General features: G+C 38.8%; 2 protein-coding genes across 2 annotated transcripts; both read right to left on the minus strand.

Moving 5' to 3' along the window:
- Positions 1-9,691: 9,691 nt before the first annotated feature.
- On the minus strand, positions 9,692-10,763 carry LOC121449637 (trace amine-associated receptor 8a-like). Its single transcript, XM_041654210.1, is given in 2 exon segments — positions 9,692-10,698; positions 10,701-10,763. Coding segments are annotated over 2 exon segments (1,029 nt in total). The 5' UTR covers positions 10,723-10,763.
- Positions 10,764-17,600: 6,837 nt separating this feature from the next.
- Taar9 (trace amine associated receptor 9) lies at positions 17,601-18,647 on the minus strand. The gene has a single exon (XM_041654281.1). It carries the CDS (start codon positions 18,645-18,647, stop codon positions 17,601-17,603), a length of 1,047 nt encoding a protein of 348 aa, XP_041510215.1.
- Positions 18,648-19,745: the final 1,098 nt, after the last annotated feature.

Below are 19,745 nucleotides of genomic sequence, written 5' to 3' on the forward strand. Positions count from 1 at the left end.
GTATTAGCACTATGTTGTTAAAAATATTTTCACATTAGTAAATTCTTACAATGAATTCATCCTTACTAATGTGAAAATATTTCTGAGTTGGAGAAACAGTATTTTCTAGTTGAGTGAGAAAGAAGTCATGGGCAGATTAAACTGTTGTGAAGATGTTTATTGCATTAAATAATGAATAATGAATGTTTGGTTTGTGTCATCTTCATTTGCGTTTTGTATGTATTCACTTGGGTTTCTAGTTTGGAAATCATTTTTGATGTGAAATTTCTAAGCTTCTAGTTTATGCTGGACTGTCATAATTCTCATATGGTAATTCTTTTCTTTTGAAATTTTTCATGAGTGACTAGGGATGCTAAAATGTTCCATGAGTAGATGGTTTCTAGAGGCTTGAAGTCAAGGATCATGGGGTGTCAGCATTCGTTTTATTCAAGAGTCTGGGTTAGACGTTCTGAGATGGCTGTACTCCCACAGGTTCAGCATCTGTGTGTCTGTGGCCTTGTCATCTGTTCCTGCAAGCACCACATCTATCATACTGGATTTGATAGGATGTTAAGTACATAATTTAACCATTTAGTCACTACTGGAGTGTTTGGAATTAACACTTTAACTTGTATAGTTTAAGTGACACAATTCAGCTTATAATTGACCTATCTAAGTTTGATGACACTAGGCAAGCGGCTGTCTACTTCTTGCTACTCCGTGACATCCCCTCCCCCTTTCTTCAGTGTTTGTCCCTAGCAGGAGATTGGGGGACTAAAGCAAATTTCTTGTACTCAGTATTGAGAAAGAATCTAGGAACACATACAATAATATAGAACCAATAATTCGGCCTTGGTGGCCATATAATTAGTATAAAGATTTCCAGAAACTTCGCAAGGCTTTCTACCACATAGGCTTGGCACAATGAACAAGCTATACCAAACATAGTCAACTTAAGCACTGTGTAATTCACTTATGCATGAGATCTAAACTGTTTTTTTCACCCCAAAATGGTATGTGTCGTACTTCTTTGCTCTCAAGATAAAGATAACGATGGATGACTGAAATAATAGACGGCACCTGACCCTGTTTATACAGTTTTCTCATCTATTTATCTGTCAGTCTGTCTAACTATCTGGGGATATAGATGAAGTATAGCTTATAAATTGGGTTCATCAGGAAATTCAGTTATTAGTAGCAAACTAAATAGAAGAATTATAGCAATATACTATGAAAAAAAAAGGAAAAGAACAGAAACAAAATGTGAAGGCCAGAGAGATGATGCAGAGGCTAAAGACACCAACCATTAAACTTGATGACGTGAGTTTGGTCACTAGGACCCATACAACGGAAGTAGAGAACCAATTCCTGCAAGTTGTCCCCTGACTTCTATTTGCATATTCCTACAGATAAGTAAGTAAAAAGTAAACAAACACATATGGAGGTTATAAGAACAGATTTGCACAAAGGAAAAAGGTGCTTATTAATCCTTCTGCAGAGAATATCTGCAGCGGATTGGGAGAGCTTGCACGCTCTTGTTTTCAGTACCCCTCATGCTGCGGGCTACTGGCAAATGATCCGCTGATGACTGTGGTTGCTCAGCATCCTCATCCTCACAGTCTGTCGGGAGTCAGGTCAGGGTGCTTCATTACACAAAACCCTCCTTGGGTTCTGAAAACAGGTTGTTAGGATTGCTATATTCATATTCCGTCTCTCTCATATTCATCCTCTTGCTACAACAAATTCTGTGTGAACTTGCAGCTTGTAGGCACTGGAATGCTTCCTGCCCAGTGTTTGTCTGTCTGTCTCCCACTGTGAGGGTGTCCATCTTTCAATCCACACACAAGTGGTTAGACCCGCACACCCAGTGGCTATCAGTAGGAACTGCTGTGTGAATCCTGTGACTCTGCCACCCAGCAGACAGGACTGGTGCCAAGTGTGTGCTCACAAGACTTCTCAGTTTCCCCCAGAAGAGGAACTCTTGTCCTTTCTCCCCAGCTGGTGCTCCTCACTCTGGCATCTCCAGCTCACCAGTCACTCTCCTGCACTCACGCAATTTTTTCCCCTTCTGCATGAACTCTGGCTGCTGCCACGTTGGCCTGAGCTCCCCAAGACAGCAGTGCAAGTGCAGCCCAGGGCTGCTGGTCGTGCCTGGGAGTCGCCCAGCCCAGTCACATAAGTCCACACAGGTTAAGACTGCATCGTTATCAAAGAAAGATTTCAGAATGAGTGAGCATGAAATGTAGTTGGATTTAGTGAGCAGAGGTGAGAGAATCAGATATGAGCATTGAGAGAGAGAGAGAGAGAGAGAGAGAGAGAGAGAGAGAGAAAGGCCTTTGGGTCTTTTAACAATAGGTATGGCTAAGATTCTTTGGCTTTTGAAGGTACGCATATATGCTCTTTGAAGGATACAGTGTTCAAGCTAATTCAATGGTTAAGTAGTTTAAAAATTAAGTAAAATAAACCAGTGGTTTAAAAATTAAGTAAATAAATAAAATTTACTTATTTCTGTTAAGAATTTCCATTTTGTAAATGAAGTAACTAAAATGGCTTTTCTAGAGTATGTTATTTAGTGGCAGGGATAATAGATGAATATTGATATGATTAACTCAAAGGTCACATGTGTCCAATCACTTAGTAATCACAGCTCCCAGTTGTGTGGCGATTCTGACTCACACAGCATGGGGCTTCGCTTCACTCTTTTTCTTTCTTTCTTTTTTTTTTTTTTTTTTTTTTTTTAGTTTTTTGAGACAGGATTTCTCTCTCTCTTTTTTTTTTTTTTCTTTTTCAAGACAGGGTTTCTCTGTGGTTTTTGGAGCCTGTCCTGGAACTAGCTCTTATAAACAGGATTTCTCAATCTTGGCATTCCACAAAGTACAAGAAATACAGCTCAGTAGGTTTAGGATACACTCCTGTTCTGCTGGCTCGCATTCACGAACCCCATGTTGCTTCTGGTTGTACTTCATTTCTGGAGTGCAATTCTCTAACTCCAAGAAGCAGACTTAGCAGCTACCCCCACCCCAAACTTGGGCGACCCTCCTTTCTAGCCATGATGGTGAAGGAGAAAGAGAAAAGAGCAAACTTTAACATTAATTAAATATGATTGACACACTTACCTAGGAAATATTCAGTTACGTGGGAATAAGAAAACAGAATTAGGAACACTCATCTGAGGCAACAAAACTACAACTGAACTGCAATCTCTGCTTCTGTAAGCCTGCTTGCCCCTTCCTCTGTTATGAAAGATTAACAGCTGCCTTTTCCCTTGAGAAGCAACCACCACCACTAGACACTTAGAAAACAAGTAATGTTTCCTAAAGATAAAGCTGTCTACTAGAAACCTGCAAGTTCCAGCTCTACAAAGCTTCCTTAGCTCCAGGAAAACTCTCCTCTGGGGGCAGGGATTAAAAACAAAACAAAACAACAAAAGAACCCCGAAATGCCCACAAGATTAGGATAACGTCTAACTCTACATAACTGTTAAATATTTCTGCTCGAAGAAGCTGGGCTTCTTTAAGCCATAACTAGAAGCTACAGCTGCAATTAAAGAAATTTCTCTTTTATCTCTGAATGCTGAGAACTTCTCCTGGGGGAAGGTTAACACACACACACACACACACACACACACACACACACACACTCCCAACAATGGGAGACATGATGGGCATTGTTGTCTCTTCTTTGAGTGTTCATGACCAGCCAGACTTCTGCTCTTACAGCTATGTCCTGTCTCAGTCATCTTCCTATTTCTGAGAAAGCATTAACTTTTAAAGTTGATAAGTTCAAAATAGTTTGATGAGGAGAATTAAAAATATATCATGCTTATCAGTCCTTTTGTGGCATTTAGTGACTTTAAACACCTCTTCCAACTTTGCTCCTTTCTTTGTCTTTTAATTTCATATGTTAATCTCCCATGTCTGCCCATCTGGTGAAACAGTGTCAGGTAGGACTTCTTGAAACACACACTTCACAGTCCTCTGTCTGTGCTGAAGTCATTGCAGATACCACTTTACACTCTGAACGGCCTCAGAGCCAAGTAATGATGCTATGTCTAGGGCTTCAGTGGGTATGTAATTCAGATGTCTGTGGCACAGAGAAACTCTAGAATATCTCCCACACCTGTGAGGATGACTCTCAGGTTTCTTCCCTGGCTCCTGTACCAAACAAAGGTTGGGGCATGTTAAGATTAACTGCATCTCAACAGAAAACTTTCTGTCTCTGCTCCCTTACTGAGACCCCAAACCTTTGTTTGCCAAACCCTGTGTGGCTTTTTTTTTTTTTTTTTTTTTTTTTGGGCAGGGTTTCTCTGTGTAACAGCTCCAGCTGTCTTGGAACTAACTTGCTTTGTAGACCAGACTGGTCTCAAACTCACAAAAATCCACTTGTCTCTGCCTCTTGAGTGTTGGGATTACAGGTGCGTGCCACCACCACCTGCCTCTGCCTTCTTTTATACTAGACTCACAGTGGGGATAATTTTTAGTATAAAATATAGTCAGTCATCTGTTTGGGGAGGGAATGGATCGTGCATCTCATTTTTTTAAAATCCATCTATCTGTTGTCTACAAGAAACACACATTTTAGTTTTATAATTTATTTATTTGTATTTTGTGTACGTTGGTGTTTTGCCTGCATATATGTCTGAGTAAAGGTGTGGATCCCCTGCAAGAGGAGTTACAAGCAGTTGTGAGTTGCCATATGGGTGCTGGGCATTAAATCCGGGTCCTCTGGAAAAGCAGCCAGTGCTCTTAACCCTGGAGCCATCTCTCCAGCCCTGATCTTAATAGCTTTCCTGGGCTGACTACAGCATGTGAGTGATAGTGTAGAGAGAGTTGGAGGTCTTACAAACCTTTGTTTTGTAACAGGACCCGAAGGATTACGGAATTTATGAGATCTGCAGGGCCATTGGTGGAGTTGAGCAACTGCTAGTGCCATTAGAGTTTACATAGGCACAATTTCTATTTTATCCATCAGCTAAGACGTGGGTTTTGCTTGTTCTTTTAGTAAAATGCCATTTTTGTTTATATTTGAATTATATTTTTCCTTTTATTGAAAATAGATTTTTTTTTCTCATATACTATATCCTGATCATGTTTTCCCATCCCCCCCACTCCTCCTACTTTCTCACCATCTTTTCTTGCATCCAGATCATCCCCTTCTCAGTCTCTCATAATAAAACAAACAGGCTTCTATGGGGTAATAATAAAGTAAAATGTGATATAATATAATAATATAGCATAATAAAATAAAAGCAAACACATTGCAATTGAACAAAACAAATAAAAAGAAAGAAAAGAACCAGAGAAGAAGAGTGTGAGAACAAGTGGGTGGCTGCATCTGCATCTCTGTCTTGTGTATTTTCCCGGGCTCTTTTTCTTTCGTCTGCTTTATGCTATTCTGATTTAATTTTTTTGTTTGTTTTGTTTTATAATTTATTTTGTTTTAGTATTAACCCTTAGATGTCAATTTGTTTTCTAATGAAAGACAGAAAGGGAGTGGATCTGGATGGGAGGGGAGGTGAACAGGAACTGGGTGGAATAGAGGGAGGGGAAACTATTTTAAATAAAAATAAAATAGAAACATTTTATAATTCTTTTCTGAACTTTCCAAATTTGATTATCATTTCATTGAATATTCTTAACATAGTTGTATTAAAACTATCAATGGGATTCAACTTAGTTATTGTAAAAGAATAACATGAATTTCCGTACATTTCATATTATCCATACTATTTGTTGATTTCCATAATATTGTCTCATATCATTTTGGTCCTCATTTTTAGTGAGGTTGAACCTGATCTTGTGAAGCGTTTTTTTATGCTTTAAGGGACTGGTGGATGTGAGCTTTTTCCAACAGATGCACTTACTTCTGGCGTGTCACTAAGAGATCGAGCTGTCTCTCTCCACCATAATTCATGGGAAAGGCCAACCCTCCTGTTCAGGAAATATTTGTGTTCCAAGGTTTTACTAAAAACACTGGCTGTGGGCTTGAGGTGGGCTCCTCTTTCTGGCTGGGACATAAAAAAACAAATCTAATCTTTTCTCCATGCCTGTTAAGTCTGGCAGAATTGTGCTCCATTTTCCTTCTTTCAAGTATTTCTTCTGGAATTGGATAATATTGGGTAGATAGAAAATGTCATCCTAAACTTTAAATTCACTTCTTTTTCCCCCAGTGAGCCTTGAATAACTTCCTACTGCTTTTTCACCCCTCTGATGCATTTTGTTTGTGGGCTTACTGAATTTGTCCTTTGATAATTTCATACATGTATAAAGTTCATTCAGATAATAAAATATTGTTAAAAATGCTTTCCCCAGATTTTCTAAATGTTCTCATTTGAAATATTGGTCTGCATAATGTGTTCCACCATCACTGGAGTAAGATGCCCCGAGGGTGGAACTTTTAACTAGTGTAGGAAGGAAATTATGTAAAGTGTTCCTTGTAACATAACCTAAGACTAAGCATTTTCATATTTCAGGAAAACCAAACAATTCTATGTGTGAGAGCTTCTGTGATCTGCTTCAGCATTACAAAAAGACTTACAGGAGTGTAGGAATAGACATCAATGCCAAGAAGTAAATGTAAACAAATTGATTTTCAGCCATCACATCTCAAAATAATGATAGTTTAATTCCCTAATTTCAAATTCCCATATTTGTTTTTCCGTTGGTTTCATCCTTATTAACTAGCATTTCTAAAGCAATATTCAAACCATGTGGTAATATTGGATAATATAAGAACCCGGCTGTCATCTTGGTTTTAAAGAGGATGCTTCCACAGGTCTTCCTTAAGTATGTGCTGAATCAGGTAAGGAGCTACCTCATCGTACAATGAAGGACAGAGTGGGAGATGGGAAAGCAAAGACCAATGTTCCTTCCTACGCAAACTCCCTCATGTTTTGCTTTCTTTAGTTCAGCTATTCACTACTGGTTTTCATCAACAAGGCCAAATGGGAAATTCCAGAAATGACATGGTGGCACACTCCTGTAAATTTTTCTTTCACCATCATCGCCACCATTTGTGTGTATACGGTGCACATGTGTGCACTTAAGTGTGTGGAGCCACACAGTTTGTGTGCATGTGGAGAGGTGAGACAGAGGTCAAGACTAAATGGCTTTCTCTACATTTATCACCTTACTGTCTAAAACTGGAACTCGCTGACTTCCTAGAGTGTCTAATCAATCAAGGAATTCTTGGAATTCCCCCTTCTTTGCTTCCCAGCACTGAGATTTCTGCTGTGCACTGACATGCCCTGCTTTTAACATGGCTGCTGGGGGAGGGGAGACTGAACCAGGGTACTTATGCTTATATGCCAGCCACTTACCCCACTAAACCATCTCTTTAGCATCCCTAGTAACCAGTTTTTAGGGTAGAGGATCCCCTCAGAATCAGGTCAGCCTAAGCGTCACAGAGAACAGATGTTAAAGTCAAATTTTAAACTGAGCATGATTCTGAGTAATGTCGTCTTCCTTTCTCTAGTATCTACACACTGAATGCTGATCGGCCCACTAGCCATACAGCAGCTGTCTTGGTCGTGTTCACCACTGTGGGAGAGCAGTGCTTGAGACCAGTGTCTCTCGCTTGGTTAATGACCTCCATGCACAAAGATAGCAATGCTGTCAATTCAGATTTGCCACAGAGCAGCCAGAAATGGCTTCCACTAAGTAGAAGTCCTATGTTTTATTATGGAATTTAAAAAAGTCATGCACTGAGGTTGTCCAGATCTGGAGTAAGAACCCAGCTTCATCTTATGAAATTTTGAAGAAGGAAAAGAAGCACGATGTGTGTCATCCTTCAAACTACCAAAGGCATGTCCCCAATGACTGGCAGGTGCTTAGTCAATCACATCACTTTATTTCGTCCCCTAAACATCGCATCATTTCACATTAGAGATGAATGAGAATGGGTAATACGGTATCATTGTAAGATGTTTTGAGACTACATTCATACAAATTTTATTGTAGAGTATTATAACTTTTAATTTTACATATTGTTACTAATGTCTTACTATACACAACTTGCGTTTTGGTATATGGTGGTTAGGTTATGTACAATAAGGTATTAGTACAAATATGTAAAAATAAATATATGTAAAAATATATATATATGAAAAACTTAGATATGGAAATAAATCAGTACTAAAACAATTTGTGATATTTGCTTAGATTTTACCTTACAAGGGTGAGAAAGACCTGCTCTGTGCATTCTTTTTAGGTGAGACAACTATTGAAGAAAGATGCAGAAGTGAATTGTGAATGAATTCAAGTGAAATATGTTGTATTTTTTCCAGTGATAATTGATATGTCATTCACAGTCTTCAAGTTGATTATAGTCACTGGGCCCGTGTTTTAAAAAAAGGTTTTGCATTGTTTTGAAAAATATTTTCATTTTTAATTGACAAATAGTAACTGCATATACTTATAGATGCAGTGTTTCACTAAGAAACTCGAAGTTGACATACAAAGTGATGTGCTTCATTGAGGCAGTTTTGTTATTTCAGTATATGGCCATGGGCATACAATGCACCATACTTTATTCTAGTTCACCCCTCTTCTACCTCACTGTTCATTGTCTCTTGCTAATTTCTCTTCCTTCTCCGAAGTATCCCACCCTATTCAGATTCCATATCATATTTCTCTTCCTTTTCTTTTCATTTTGGTGAAATGTTTCCCCACTTTTTGGGCAGTGTCTGTCTTTAAAACTAAAATACCACTCCTACCACAATATGAATGCTCCAAGATTCTGCCTTCTATTGGACATGGGAGGATTCTACGCTGCTCCTGAGAGGTGAAAACCATTAGAAGAACATGGAGAAATAGTCCAAGGAGAGCAGTGAGAAAATTACCCTTGTATTGTGTAGGTGGGTGCATCTTTTATGGCTGCTTTGTTACCCCATGTTCATTCATATGATGAAGTTCTACCTTTCAGTACTCCATCTTTAAGAGACAATTGAGTTAAAATGGGTAACTTAAGATATACCTTAATCTAATGTATCTGCTGGTGATTAAAGAGAGATGGCTCAGTGGTTAAGAGCATTGCCTGCTCTTCCAAAGGTCCTGAGTTCAATTCCCAGCAACCACATGGTGGCTCAAAACCATCTGTAAAGAGGTCTGGCGCCCTCTTCTGGCCTTCAGGCATATACACAGACAGAATATTGTATACATAATAAATAAATAAATAAATAAATAAATATTAAAAAAAAAGAGACAAAGACACAGACAGAGAGCAAGAGGCATCTGCTATATGTGGACAGACTCCTTCACAAGAAGGCAATTCTGCCATAGCTTGACCTTGGACTTTCTGGATCTCAGCTTTGAGATAAACAGTGAATTGTGTGTTGAAGCCAGCTGGTTTACAGTATTTTGATCTAACAGTTATAGAAACCTAATACAGCCCTGCAAAAGACAAAGAAGAAAAAGACCACTTGAAAAGAGATTTCACACTTAAAATGAGAGCAAAAATTCAAAGCACTGAAGACACGAATGCATGTTCAAACAGATTGATCTGGGTGGCATATAGGGGCCTTTTATTAGTTTGTCACATAGTGTAATAACCATCTTTATGACAGTTTTATAGTTTAACTTTGCCATAACTTTTCTTCTGACTAAATTTTGAAAATTCTGTTTTCCTAATTTTGAAAGAGTCATTTTTTATGTTTACTTCCATCATTGTTCCATAAATTTATGCCTTAAGGTATTTCTGAATGTGGCATTAATATTTATTCTGAAAACAAACTTGTAGTTGATGAATGTCCCTTTAAAATTTCCCCACTTAAAATAAGTTTTATGGCTTTCCTGAACCAAGGAATAAAGAAAGCATAAATCAAAGGATTCAAGGCTGAGTTATAATAGGCACTCCAGCAACAAATTTCATAGATGTAGGCAGGAGTAATGAAACCCATGAAAGCATCAATCAGTGTGTCAATTGTATATGGTAACCATGAGGACACAAATGCCACTACAGTGACCCCCAAGGTCTTTGCAGCCTTCCCCTCTCTCTTGGCCACTCTGGCTTTGTAAGTCTCTGAGGATGACTCTATTTTGTTGCCACCTATAGAAGTTTCAATTTTTACAGCTTGCTGTTTCGCTATCAAAAAAATTTTGCTGTAGAGAATGATCATAACAAGGGTAGGTATGAAGAACAAAAGAAAGTCTATCAAAACCCAGTCTTGATTGACAACAATTTGGCAGCCTCCTACACAGTTGAGAGCACTCACTAAGCTTTCCATCCCCTTAGCACTGATGCCTGTGTAGAACACAGAACCACTGTACACCACGGGAAGAACCCAGGAGATGCTGATGCAAATTCCTGACACAGACACAGTGAACTTGGTGGGATAGACCAGTGGGTCAGTGAGAGCAATGTACCTGTCAATGGAGATGAAGCACAGGTGGAAGAGAGAATAGCAAAATGCTGCATCCCAGCAACTGTGAAAGCTACAAAACTTGTCTCCAAAGTACCAGCAGCTCTCGATGGACCTGACCATGCTAAAGGGCATCACAGAGATACCCACCAAAAAGTCAGCACTGGCTAGAGAGGCGATGAGGAAATTGGCTGGAGAGTGCAGCTGCTTGAAATGGAGAACTGAAATCACCACCAGGAGGTTCCCACACACTGCCAGCGTAGCCCCAAAGCCAAAGACCATGTACAGGATGGCCCTGGCCCCTGGCGAGTAGGGAGTTTTAATGCAGGATCCATTCATGTTCTTATAACAGAGCTGGAGGACTGTTGGGAAAAGTTGCTGGTCATGAGTCTGCTTTATGGTGCTTGAGGGATTTCTGTCCTGCTGGAAGACAACAGTAATTTTGCGCTCTAAAAATTAAAGAAATGGAATTCCAGAGCTGAAGAATTGATTTTGAATATTGCCTAAGATTATAACCCCATTCCTGTTTTCAGAAAATCAATTCTCCATCTACAGTCACAGAATTCGTTATTCCTCTAAGTATATTAAGCTTCACTGTTAACCCTAGGCAAACTTAGTACTAATTTTCATCAGTCCAGAAACAAATTACCTGTGTAATTAAGTATAGATTCCTTCCTTGCAAAAGATGATGGCTTATAATATAATTTCACATTCAATAAGTCACTTTTAATAGCATTCCAAGCCCTAAGATGTTCGGGGAAGTCAGCCAATCCGCTCCATCTATTGTGAACTCCACATGAGGAATCCCTACAGTGCAAGGTGCGAACCTTGAAAGCGCCCTCACTACTGTTAATTCTAATTAGTAAGTTCGACAAGTAATTTTTCTCTGTACACTGCTAATTACTGCGAATAACTTTGTGCAGTAACTCCTGATAGTCACAACCAAGCATTTCTTTGACTGCCCTGAAATGGCACAGTTCAGTATTCGGCAGTTATATTATTCACTTAATATTCTTAGCCTGAGACATAGTTATTTCTTATCTGATGAAGCAGTTTTCAGTTCAGATATTTTAAAGACCTCTCCATGTCCCAGAGTGGTAGATTCAAAACACTGAAAGAGAAATATAGTCTACTATTCAGGGCAAAGATACTAAAAATGTTTTGGAATTAATTTACAACAACACACATTAATTGTATGACATGAAATAGATGATTCGGTTGCTCATTCACCAAGGTATTATTAGTTATGCTCTCTTACACACTCTGTACCGTTCACCTGGGCTGAGATACATAGTGTCTAACTCCTTGTCGATTGACATTTCCAAGTTGTTCTGAGTAAGAACCCACAGCATCTTTTAGAGTATGACTGTCAGGCACTAAATGCATACTTTAAGTGGAGGTGGGAATAAAGTTAAAAATAGAATCAACAAAATAAAGACCAAAACAGGAAAGGGGAAATGGGAAACACCTTCCAGGCATCTTTCTGAAGATAGTGTGAATCCATTACATTGATGATGCATGGGGAGGAATGAGCAAATGGTACCCAGAACACTGAAAACCTTAAAAAGATGATAAATTTATAGTTAGTACCTATAAAGATGCAGGGCTTTTATACTTCATAAGTCAAAGATATCCCACTTAAAGGAAAGGGCAAATGACTGCATATTGTATCTCTACAAAACACCAAAGAGAAGCAGAGTGGCTCACAGATCTCTTCATAATCTCAAGGTGACATATCCCACACTTAGGAACATCATTCCAGCCAACTCTGTCTGGAGCTGAGAGCAACTGTGGTTGGATGGGACTGTGATACAAAGTCAGAGTAATTGGTGACTTTGTGGCACTGGAGGTATCAGTGCCGATGATGTGTGCTGGGATGAAGAGGTGAGCCCTTGGTAGTTCTGAAGCAAGGCCATGCTATATGTAGTGGTGGACTAAAACACTTTTCGGAAAGACAGTTATTTGCATCTGTTGAACTGAAATGGTGAGAGAACCTTTGACCTGTAACATCAAGTGAGCCTGTGGTGTCTGACGCTGTCCATTGTAAGATAGGTCTTACTGGGTCGTCCAATTGGAATGAACTAACTTAGGTCAGGTAGAAGCAGGCTAGTGGACCCATAGGAGGTCATGAGGTCAGAGCTCATGTTCCTGGCCTCCACTATTCTATCTCTACCTCATACTTCAGATAACTTGAAATAAAGCTCAAGGTGGCTGTGTCAAGAGCTGCTTCATTCTGTTGGTGTGCACCAAAATGAACAGTTACATTTTAAACTTGTTCGTCATGTCCTTACATGAACACAAAGAAGGCAACTCTTCCTGACAGGTGAAGTGTTGGTTTTACTCAGTGGATGTCAACAACATGAGGTCTTTCCCCCACCTAGTTAACTCTTCCCTTCCTAGAACTTCACTCAATATTTTATTTACTGTCCAAACTTACTATGAATGTTTTCTAAAATTTCTTCTGTTCACTACCATCTCAGAAGGGAACCCCCTGGAAATAGTGGGTTTTTTAAAAATTATTTCATATGAACAATTAATTTAGCAAATGGCTATTGTTTAGAAGTTCATATTGATGAGGGCAATGGCACAGCATAAATATGTTCACAGTACCCTGAAATGCAGGGGTCCCCTAAGGGAAAAGACAAAAGCCAGAGCAGAGACTCATCAGTTTAGGGCTTTCAAGTGTATTTTATTGTCTTTATAAGTCAGTCCAGGAACCCTACACATTTATCATTTTTAATATGGTGTACAATGCTAAGTTTACTTAGTACTGCCTTATAAAATGATAGAATATTGCCCTCTGGCATTATTATCACGTGTGTAAGTATGTATATACACTTGAATGGAATAAAATATCTAAATCAGTTCCTAGGTAATTCTTGAGATGATAGTCTCTGTCTTGTACTTCTGGAAGTGTTGGAGTGGTGTTTTTCCTTACCTGTTCACAATGTGAATAGAATATTGACTTTAAAAACAGATATGGCTGTAACTGAAGAGTTTAGTGTATAAAATAAGCTATAGCTTCAGAATTTAGTATATCAAGTGCCTTCAAATATGTTTCTTTTTAATGCTTTTTAAAGTAATATTAACAGTAAGTAAAGCAAAGTACTAATTCTGAAAACCTACATAATATGCAAAAAATTCATATAAGTATCATATTACTTTGTAATTACATGGCCTTTATTCTGTACATTTGGATTCCTGATCTCTCTGTGGAGGTTTGGACTTGAGACTTCTTTTTGTAAGCCTTGTTTTTTTTTTTTAATTCATTTTATTTGGCATTCACTAAAAATCTCTTAAATGAATCATCTTAATGATTTTTTTTACAGAGAACATTTATAAGATATGGAAGACAGATTATACTGTAGTGATTTATCACCTCTTTGGCTTTGGAATCTGTAGGTCCAGTTTGATTTGCAGTCAGCACTTCATGGAGAACACCCTATTTTTTTTTTTTCCAATTTACAGATAATAACCCTCCCACACTAATAGTAGAAGTCCTAACCCAAGTGAAGCCAGTAATTGATGTAGACTCTCCGGGCATTAGCCTTGTACACAGCCTTCTCAGACAAATGAAATAAATGTTGCCAAAACCAAACCTGCCATGTCCAGTCCTTATGGCTGGGTTCTAAGATACTGGCTTGTGTTATCTTAGTTAATGTAAGCAGAGACATACTACCACTTAACATTCCTTAACTACTAATCATTAGACATTTTACAAAGCCAAATAAAGGTGAGAAATGATATAAGATTTTAACAGACCATCATTAGGTGGGGGAAAATTTTAAAACTGGTAACTTGTTTGCTTTAAATATGGTTTTAGAGATTTAACAACTGCAAGGCCATTTTTCAGAATGTTCAAGTAGCATAGATAAGACTTTACCAGCAAGCAAAAGTTATATCAACTTAGTAAGTTCACGAAGCGTCCAGTTTTTTGGTTTGTCAAAGGCAGAAATGCATTTACCGAAAGTGGAAAGTATTTTCACACTATTGATTGAGTATCACCACAAGGGACTTTTAGAGTACAGGAAGTGTGAGCTGGAGTCAGACAGACACATACACAAATGGATGCACAATTATATAAACAAAAAATAAGGTAAAAATAAACAGGAAAATTTGAGAAGAAGGAACAGCTCAACATCTTTTGGAATAGGAACAGATCTAGAAGGTTAATGTGTGAAACAAGCATTGTCAATTCTGCTATACTTTATTGGAGATTTTATTGCAAAAGTAGATATTAGGCATTCTTTTAACAATGAGATGATAGATACATTTGTTGATATCATGTTGGCATAATGGTATAGTAACCTCAAAAACATTTATTTTTTAATATAAATCAATTTTAACAATAAAAGAAAAATAATATTTTTGCACTAAATTTTCAGAGTATGCATGTGCCTTTAATGCTTATTTTGGAAAATAAAGTTGAAATTCGTGTTTCTAGTATTGTTCTGTTTTTCTGCTTTTTTTCAAATACGAAAGTAGTGAGAAATATAATTTTTTTAAGGCTAACCTTCAAATGCGTAAGAGCAAAGCTGAGCCAAGGGCGTTGGAGTGAAATAAAAACAAATATGATGTATGAACAGGCTATATAAAATAAAGAGGTCATGAAACTCAGCCGGCTAAGCATTTATTGTCGCTTCCTTAACAAATGTAAGACGCTGTTACAGCTGTGTTCACTGACAGTTCTTAGAGCGCTAGGCGGATGATGGTTTGTTGTCATTCATTCATCCATCCATTCACCCTTTCTTGACTCTGCTGAGGATGAGATCCTCAGACACACTAAGCAGGCATTCTGTTCCTGTTCTACACCCCCAGTTCACTATTATTGTGTCTCTATTTTGTTCCTGATGAACTGCCGATATAGCCTTAGCACTAAATGTTTGCAAAAAGTTACCATAATCTTGACCAATACTGAGGGAAATTGTCTGATCGCTGATATTTCTTATTATGTCTGAGCACTTCTTTTACATACGATCTTTAAAAACACACAGTTTTATCTAATTTAGTTGTCATTTTACGCATCAACGTGAGAAAACAGACATGGGCAAAATTTATTGTGTAATTGTAACACTTTAAAACAGATTTACATTTGATCAATAAAATTAAACTTGTATTTTAATAATATTTTTTATATATGGGAGATATTATTTTCATAGCTACCCCACGGCTTAAGTGGATTAATTATTCTCTGTCACAATTTGGAGCCTTTTACTGAATAAAGCCAATAATTCAGGACCTGGAGCTCACCAGGCTGAAAGACCCAGCTGAGCCACATGTCCCGGATGTAGTGAGCATCCAAGAGGAGCTCTTCCTTCCCTCCTCCGCAGCCCTGGTCCTGCAGTCTCGATCTGCGGCTGGCTAAGAGGGTTATGGTTGATTTCTAAGAAGCAGTGTGTCACTGGAGAGAGAAAGGAGCTGTGATAACAGACTGGTTGACTGTGGTGGGGAAATAGACAGGGATGTTTTGCCAGAAGGCTTCCTTTGTGGAAGGACATAAAGCTTGCAGATATAAGCAAGACAGATGATCGGGAGTGCATGGATTTGAAAGCATCGCTGGTTAGGATTTTTTTTTTTTTTTTTGGAGGTCTACTCCTCTAAATATGTATTCTATGAAGTAAAAATAAATGAACTAAAAATAAACAGCGTAGGATTTACTTCGAATTGTTTCAGGTGGTTTTATTTATTACTTACAAGCGTTAGTACAAAGCTTACATTTGCAGGTGAAGAAAACAACAGGCGCTGGGATAAAGACATCTGAAGCACTGTGCAGCCTTTCAGAAGCTTTCAGTTGCTTCTGAAGGAGAAAGAACACAGGAGCTTAACAGAGATCCCTTGAAAGGTGGTCAGCACAACCGTGGCTTGTGGTTGCTTTCTGAGCCACAACCAGGTGCCCTGCTGGGAAGTTCCATTCTCCATTATCCTCTTCCTGCTCAACACTCTCAGCTCGACTTAAAATCTTTCAGCACATAAATGTGACGCGGCGTAACTTTTCTGTGAAGTGGTTTCAAACTAGCTCATCTCTAATTCCTGCAATAGCAGGGATGCCTATGGAATGCTTATGGAACTGTGTGCTTGGAGCCTTTTCATTCTGCAACACAAGCTTGTTACAGAATCGTTAGTATGATCCGCTACCTAAGCAACGACGTAAGGCCATTCATCGTTCAATGGCATGCGCAATGGGATCGCCTTATCGTTAGTTGTGTTTGGGTTCTCACTGTATCTTGAAACATACAGCACGTATTTTAATCAAAATAAATTAGGTTCATATTGATGGAGAAATCTTTAACTGACTAGAAAGCAGGAGCTGTTCCCAGAGTAAACATCGGAGTTTTTGTTGTGTTAAAACACACACTCTGTTTTTATGTTTTCAGCACTAAATGTGCTTACTTTGTCTCAAAGAAAGACCTCTACGGTTTAAAAACACTCATTTAAATTAGCATTTTTTTAAAAAAGAAATACAATTCATATTTTACTTCAAATTCTAAACAAGTAGAGAAGAGGCAGGCAGATCTCTTTGAGTCTGAGGACAGTCTGGTCTACATAGCTAATGTCCTGCCAGTCCAGGGAATGTGGTGAGACCAATAATAAATAAACAAACAAGCCTAGACAAACATACCAGGCCCCAAACAAGTAGGCAGACCTTCAGACCATCTTTTTATTCTTATGCAAATCCTTCAATAAGAAATATGTTCTCTAAAAGTCATATTGTGTAGCACACATGTTCCTTGTGAACCTGTCTTTATGAAATGGGGAGAGACAGCAGTGCCTTTCAGTCAGTCAGAAGTTCTACATTCCAGCTCACTGCAAAGTGTTTTAAGGTTAAAAATAGACACTTCAAGAAGGTGTAATTATATTTACTTCTCATGCAAGATAGACTTTAAAGAAGGCTTTGTTCCCCGAAAACCTAACTTTAAATTCCAAGAGCTTCTCCCCCTCTGTGTTATTGCCCGCATCTGAATACTCTTCTTGGGTAGTGGAGAAACTACAGTGCTTCCAATGACTTGAAGACACAGGTAGAAATTTCAGAGCAAAGCAGAAAACATTAAAGAACACACGACACCGGGAGAAAGGAACAGATCTGACCATATGTCACTCAGCCAAAAAATGCATAGACCCAGAAAGAAGAAGAATGCTTTGGAGTGACCCTTGCATGTCAGGCTTCCTACTTGGTGAAAGATTATGCGGCTTCCCTGGATCAGAGTGTTTATTTTGCCTCTGACCTTCAACTCAAGCCTACTTTCAGATCTCTGTGGTGATCTGTTTAGCCTACATCTGCCTCTTCAGAGAATAAATTGATTGTGCGTGAGTCTCCCCTGAAGACTTTGCCACTCACAATCAGTTTTATTGCCTTCCTAAACCAAGGATAAAAAAAGGCGTATATCAAGGGGTTCATGGCTGAGTTGTAATAGACACACCACACTAATATCTCATAGACATAGGGAGGTGTTATGAAGTTCATGTAGGCATCAATCACAGCATCGATGATGTACGGTAACCAAGACACGAGAAACGCTGCCATGGCAATCCCCAAGGTTTTGGCAGCCTTCCTCTCTCTTTTGGCTACTCTTTCTTTGTAGCTCTCGGAGCAGGCCTGAGCTTGATTGGCCGTACTCTCAATCTTTCTAGCCTGGTGCTTTGCCACTAAAAATATCCTACCATATAGAAACACCATGACAATAGTGGGCAGAAAGAATAAAAGGAAGCAAAGTAAAACCCAGTTTTGATTCAGTGGAGCTTGACAGCCTCCCACGCAGGTCAGAGCAACCACTAATTCCTCGATCCCTTCTTCATTGGCTCCTGTGTAAAAGATAGAAAAGCTGTATGTGACAGAAAAGAACCAAGAGAGAGCAATGCATACTCCAGAAACCGACACGGTGAACTTGGTCGGATATGACAGCGGGTCTGTAACTGCAATGTACCTGTCGATGGAGATGCAGCATAAATGAAATAGGGACGCAAAACAGAAGGAGGTGTCAAAACAAGTGTGGAACTTACAGTAACTCTCCCCAAAGTACCAGCAGCTCTCCACAGACCGCACAGTGCTGAAGGGCATCACGGTCACGCCCACCAAGAAGTCAGCACAGGCCAGGGATGCCACCAGAAAGTTCGTAGGTGTATGTAACTGTTTGAAGTGGAGGATAGCGATAATGACGAGTAAGTTTCCAAACACTGCCAGCAGGGCTCCTAAACCAAGGACCACGTAGAGGATGGCGTGGGGGCCAGGGGAATAAGGACTTTTGATGCAGGATCCATTTACGTTCTCGTAGCAGAGCTCCAAAGATCCCGAAGGGGAAAAGCTGCTTGCCATTGCAAGGTCTTGATAATTCTAAACTTCCCAGATTTCTGTGCTAAAAATCTAGAACAAAAACAGGGTGACAACTTCAAAGGCTTCTGGGAGAAACAAAGAAACAAAGAAACAAAACAACTCTAGGTAAAATAAGTATCCTTTATAATCATTTTTCCATATGCTGTTTACAGCCATTTTAGTCTTTCCCAAAAGTACACCAGAGCTATTAAATAACTTGATCCATAGAGTCATTTTCAATGTCAAATGTATTACTAAATAAATTTTAGCTATGTACATAATCTAACGTAGAATTTATTTTATATTATTATGTTTTATATTATTATTACTATATTACCATTAATATAGAATTTAATTCATTAGCCATTTGAAAACCCATTTTTCATGTGTGGGTGTCGTCTTACCATTTGATCGTCTCATCTGTGGCCACCTGGATTGAGAAACAGCTTGGCCACCCAAGGCTGAATTATATTTACCACTCAACTGTCTCCCCCGAGTAGCCAGCTCAGCAGCACTTGGCAATCAGCAACTCGACTTTGCTTATTTTCTCTTTTCGAAATGGAAAAAGTAAATTACATATCCTTCAAATTATAGTTTCCAAATCCCCATAGTCTAGAGTGTGAAGGCTGGGAGAGCTCACTCATGGCTGCTCTATGCACACTTGAAGGATATGTTTCTCCTGTGACTCATATTTTCATTGTTTTTCTTTTTCTTTTCAACCCTGATGATTTGAGCAGCTGAAAGTGACCAGAAAACCGATGATCAAACATTTACTGGGATAACCAGTATAAAAGTACTTCGCAGGCAAATACCCTATTTGAATTGTTTAAAATCAGCAAGAATTTTTAAAAATAAGCCCGAACCCCTCTAGCGCCTCATATTTCAATCAGGAAATAGGAAGTTTAGCTTTAGACTCACCACAAAGGGGTGTTAGTACCTGGGGTGTGCTGGAGTTTGTTTGTACACTCGCTGTGTCCCCTAAGTATACATATATGCTGCCATCCAAGGCACAAGTAGTTTCTGTATATCTTTGAATTTGTTCTTAGAGGAGATATCTAGCCTAAAGAGAGTTTCCAATGTGTACCCAACAAGCAACTGATT

The sequence above is a fragment of the Microtus oregoni genome, unplaced genomic scaffold, assembly GCF_018167655.1.
Source record: "Microtus oregoni isolate MIOR12 unplaced genomic scaffold, Mior012 000006F_ref0000085, whole genome shotgun sequence".
NCBI lineage: Eukaryota > Metazoa > Chordata > Mammalia > Rodentia > Cricetidae > Microtus > Microtus oregoni.

Excerpts from the sequence above, each read along its gene's own strand:
- Taar9 (XM_041654281.1), bottom strand. The coding sequence starts at position 18,647 with ATGGCAAGCAGCTTTTCCCCTTCGGGATCTTTGGAGCTCTGCTACGAG.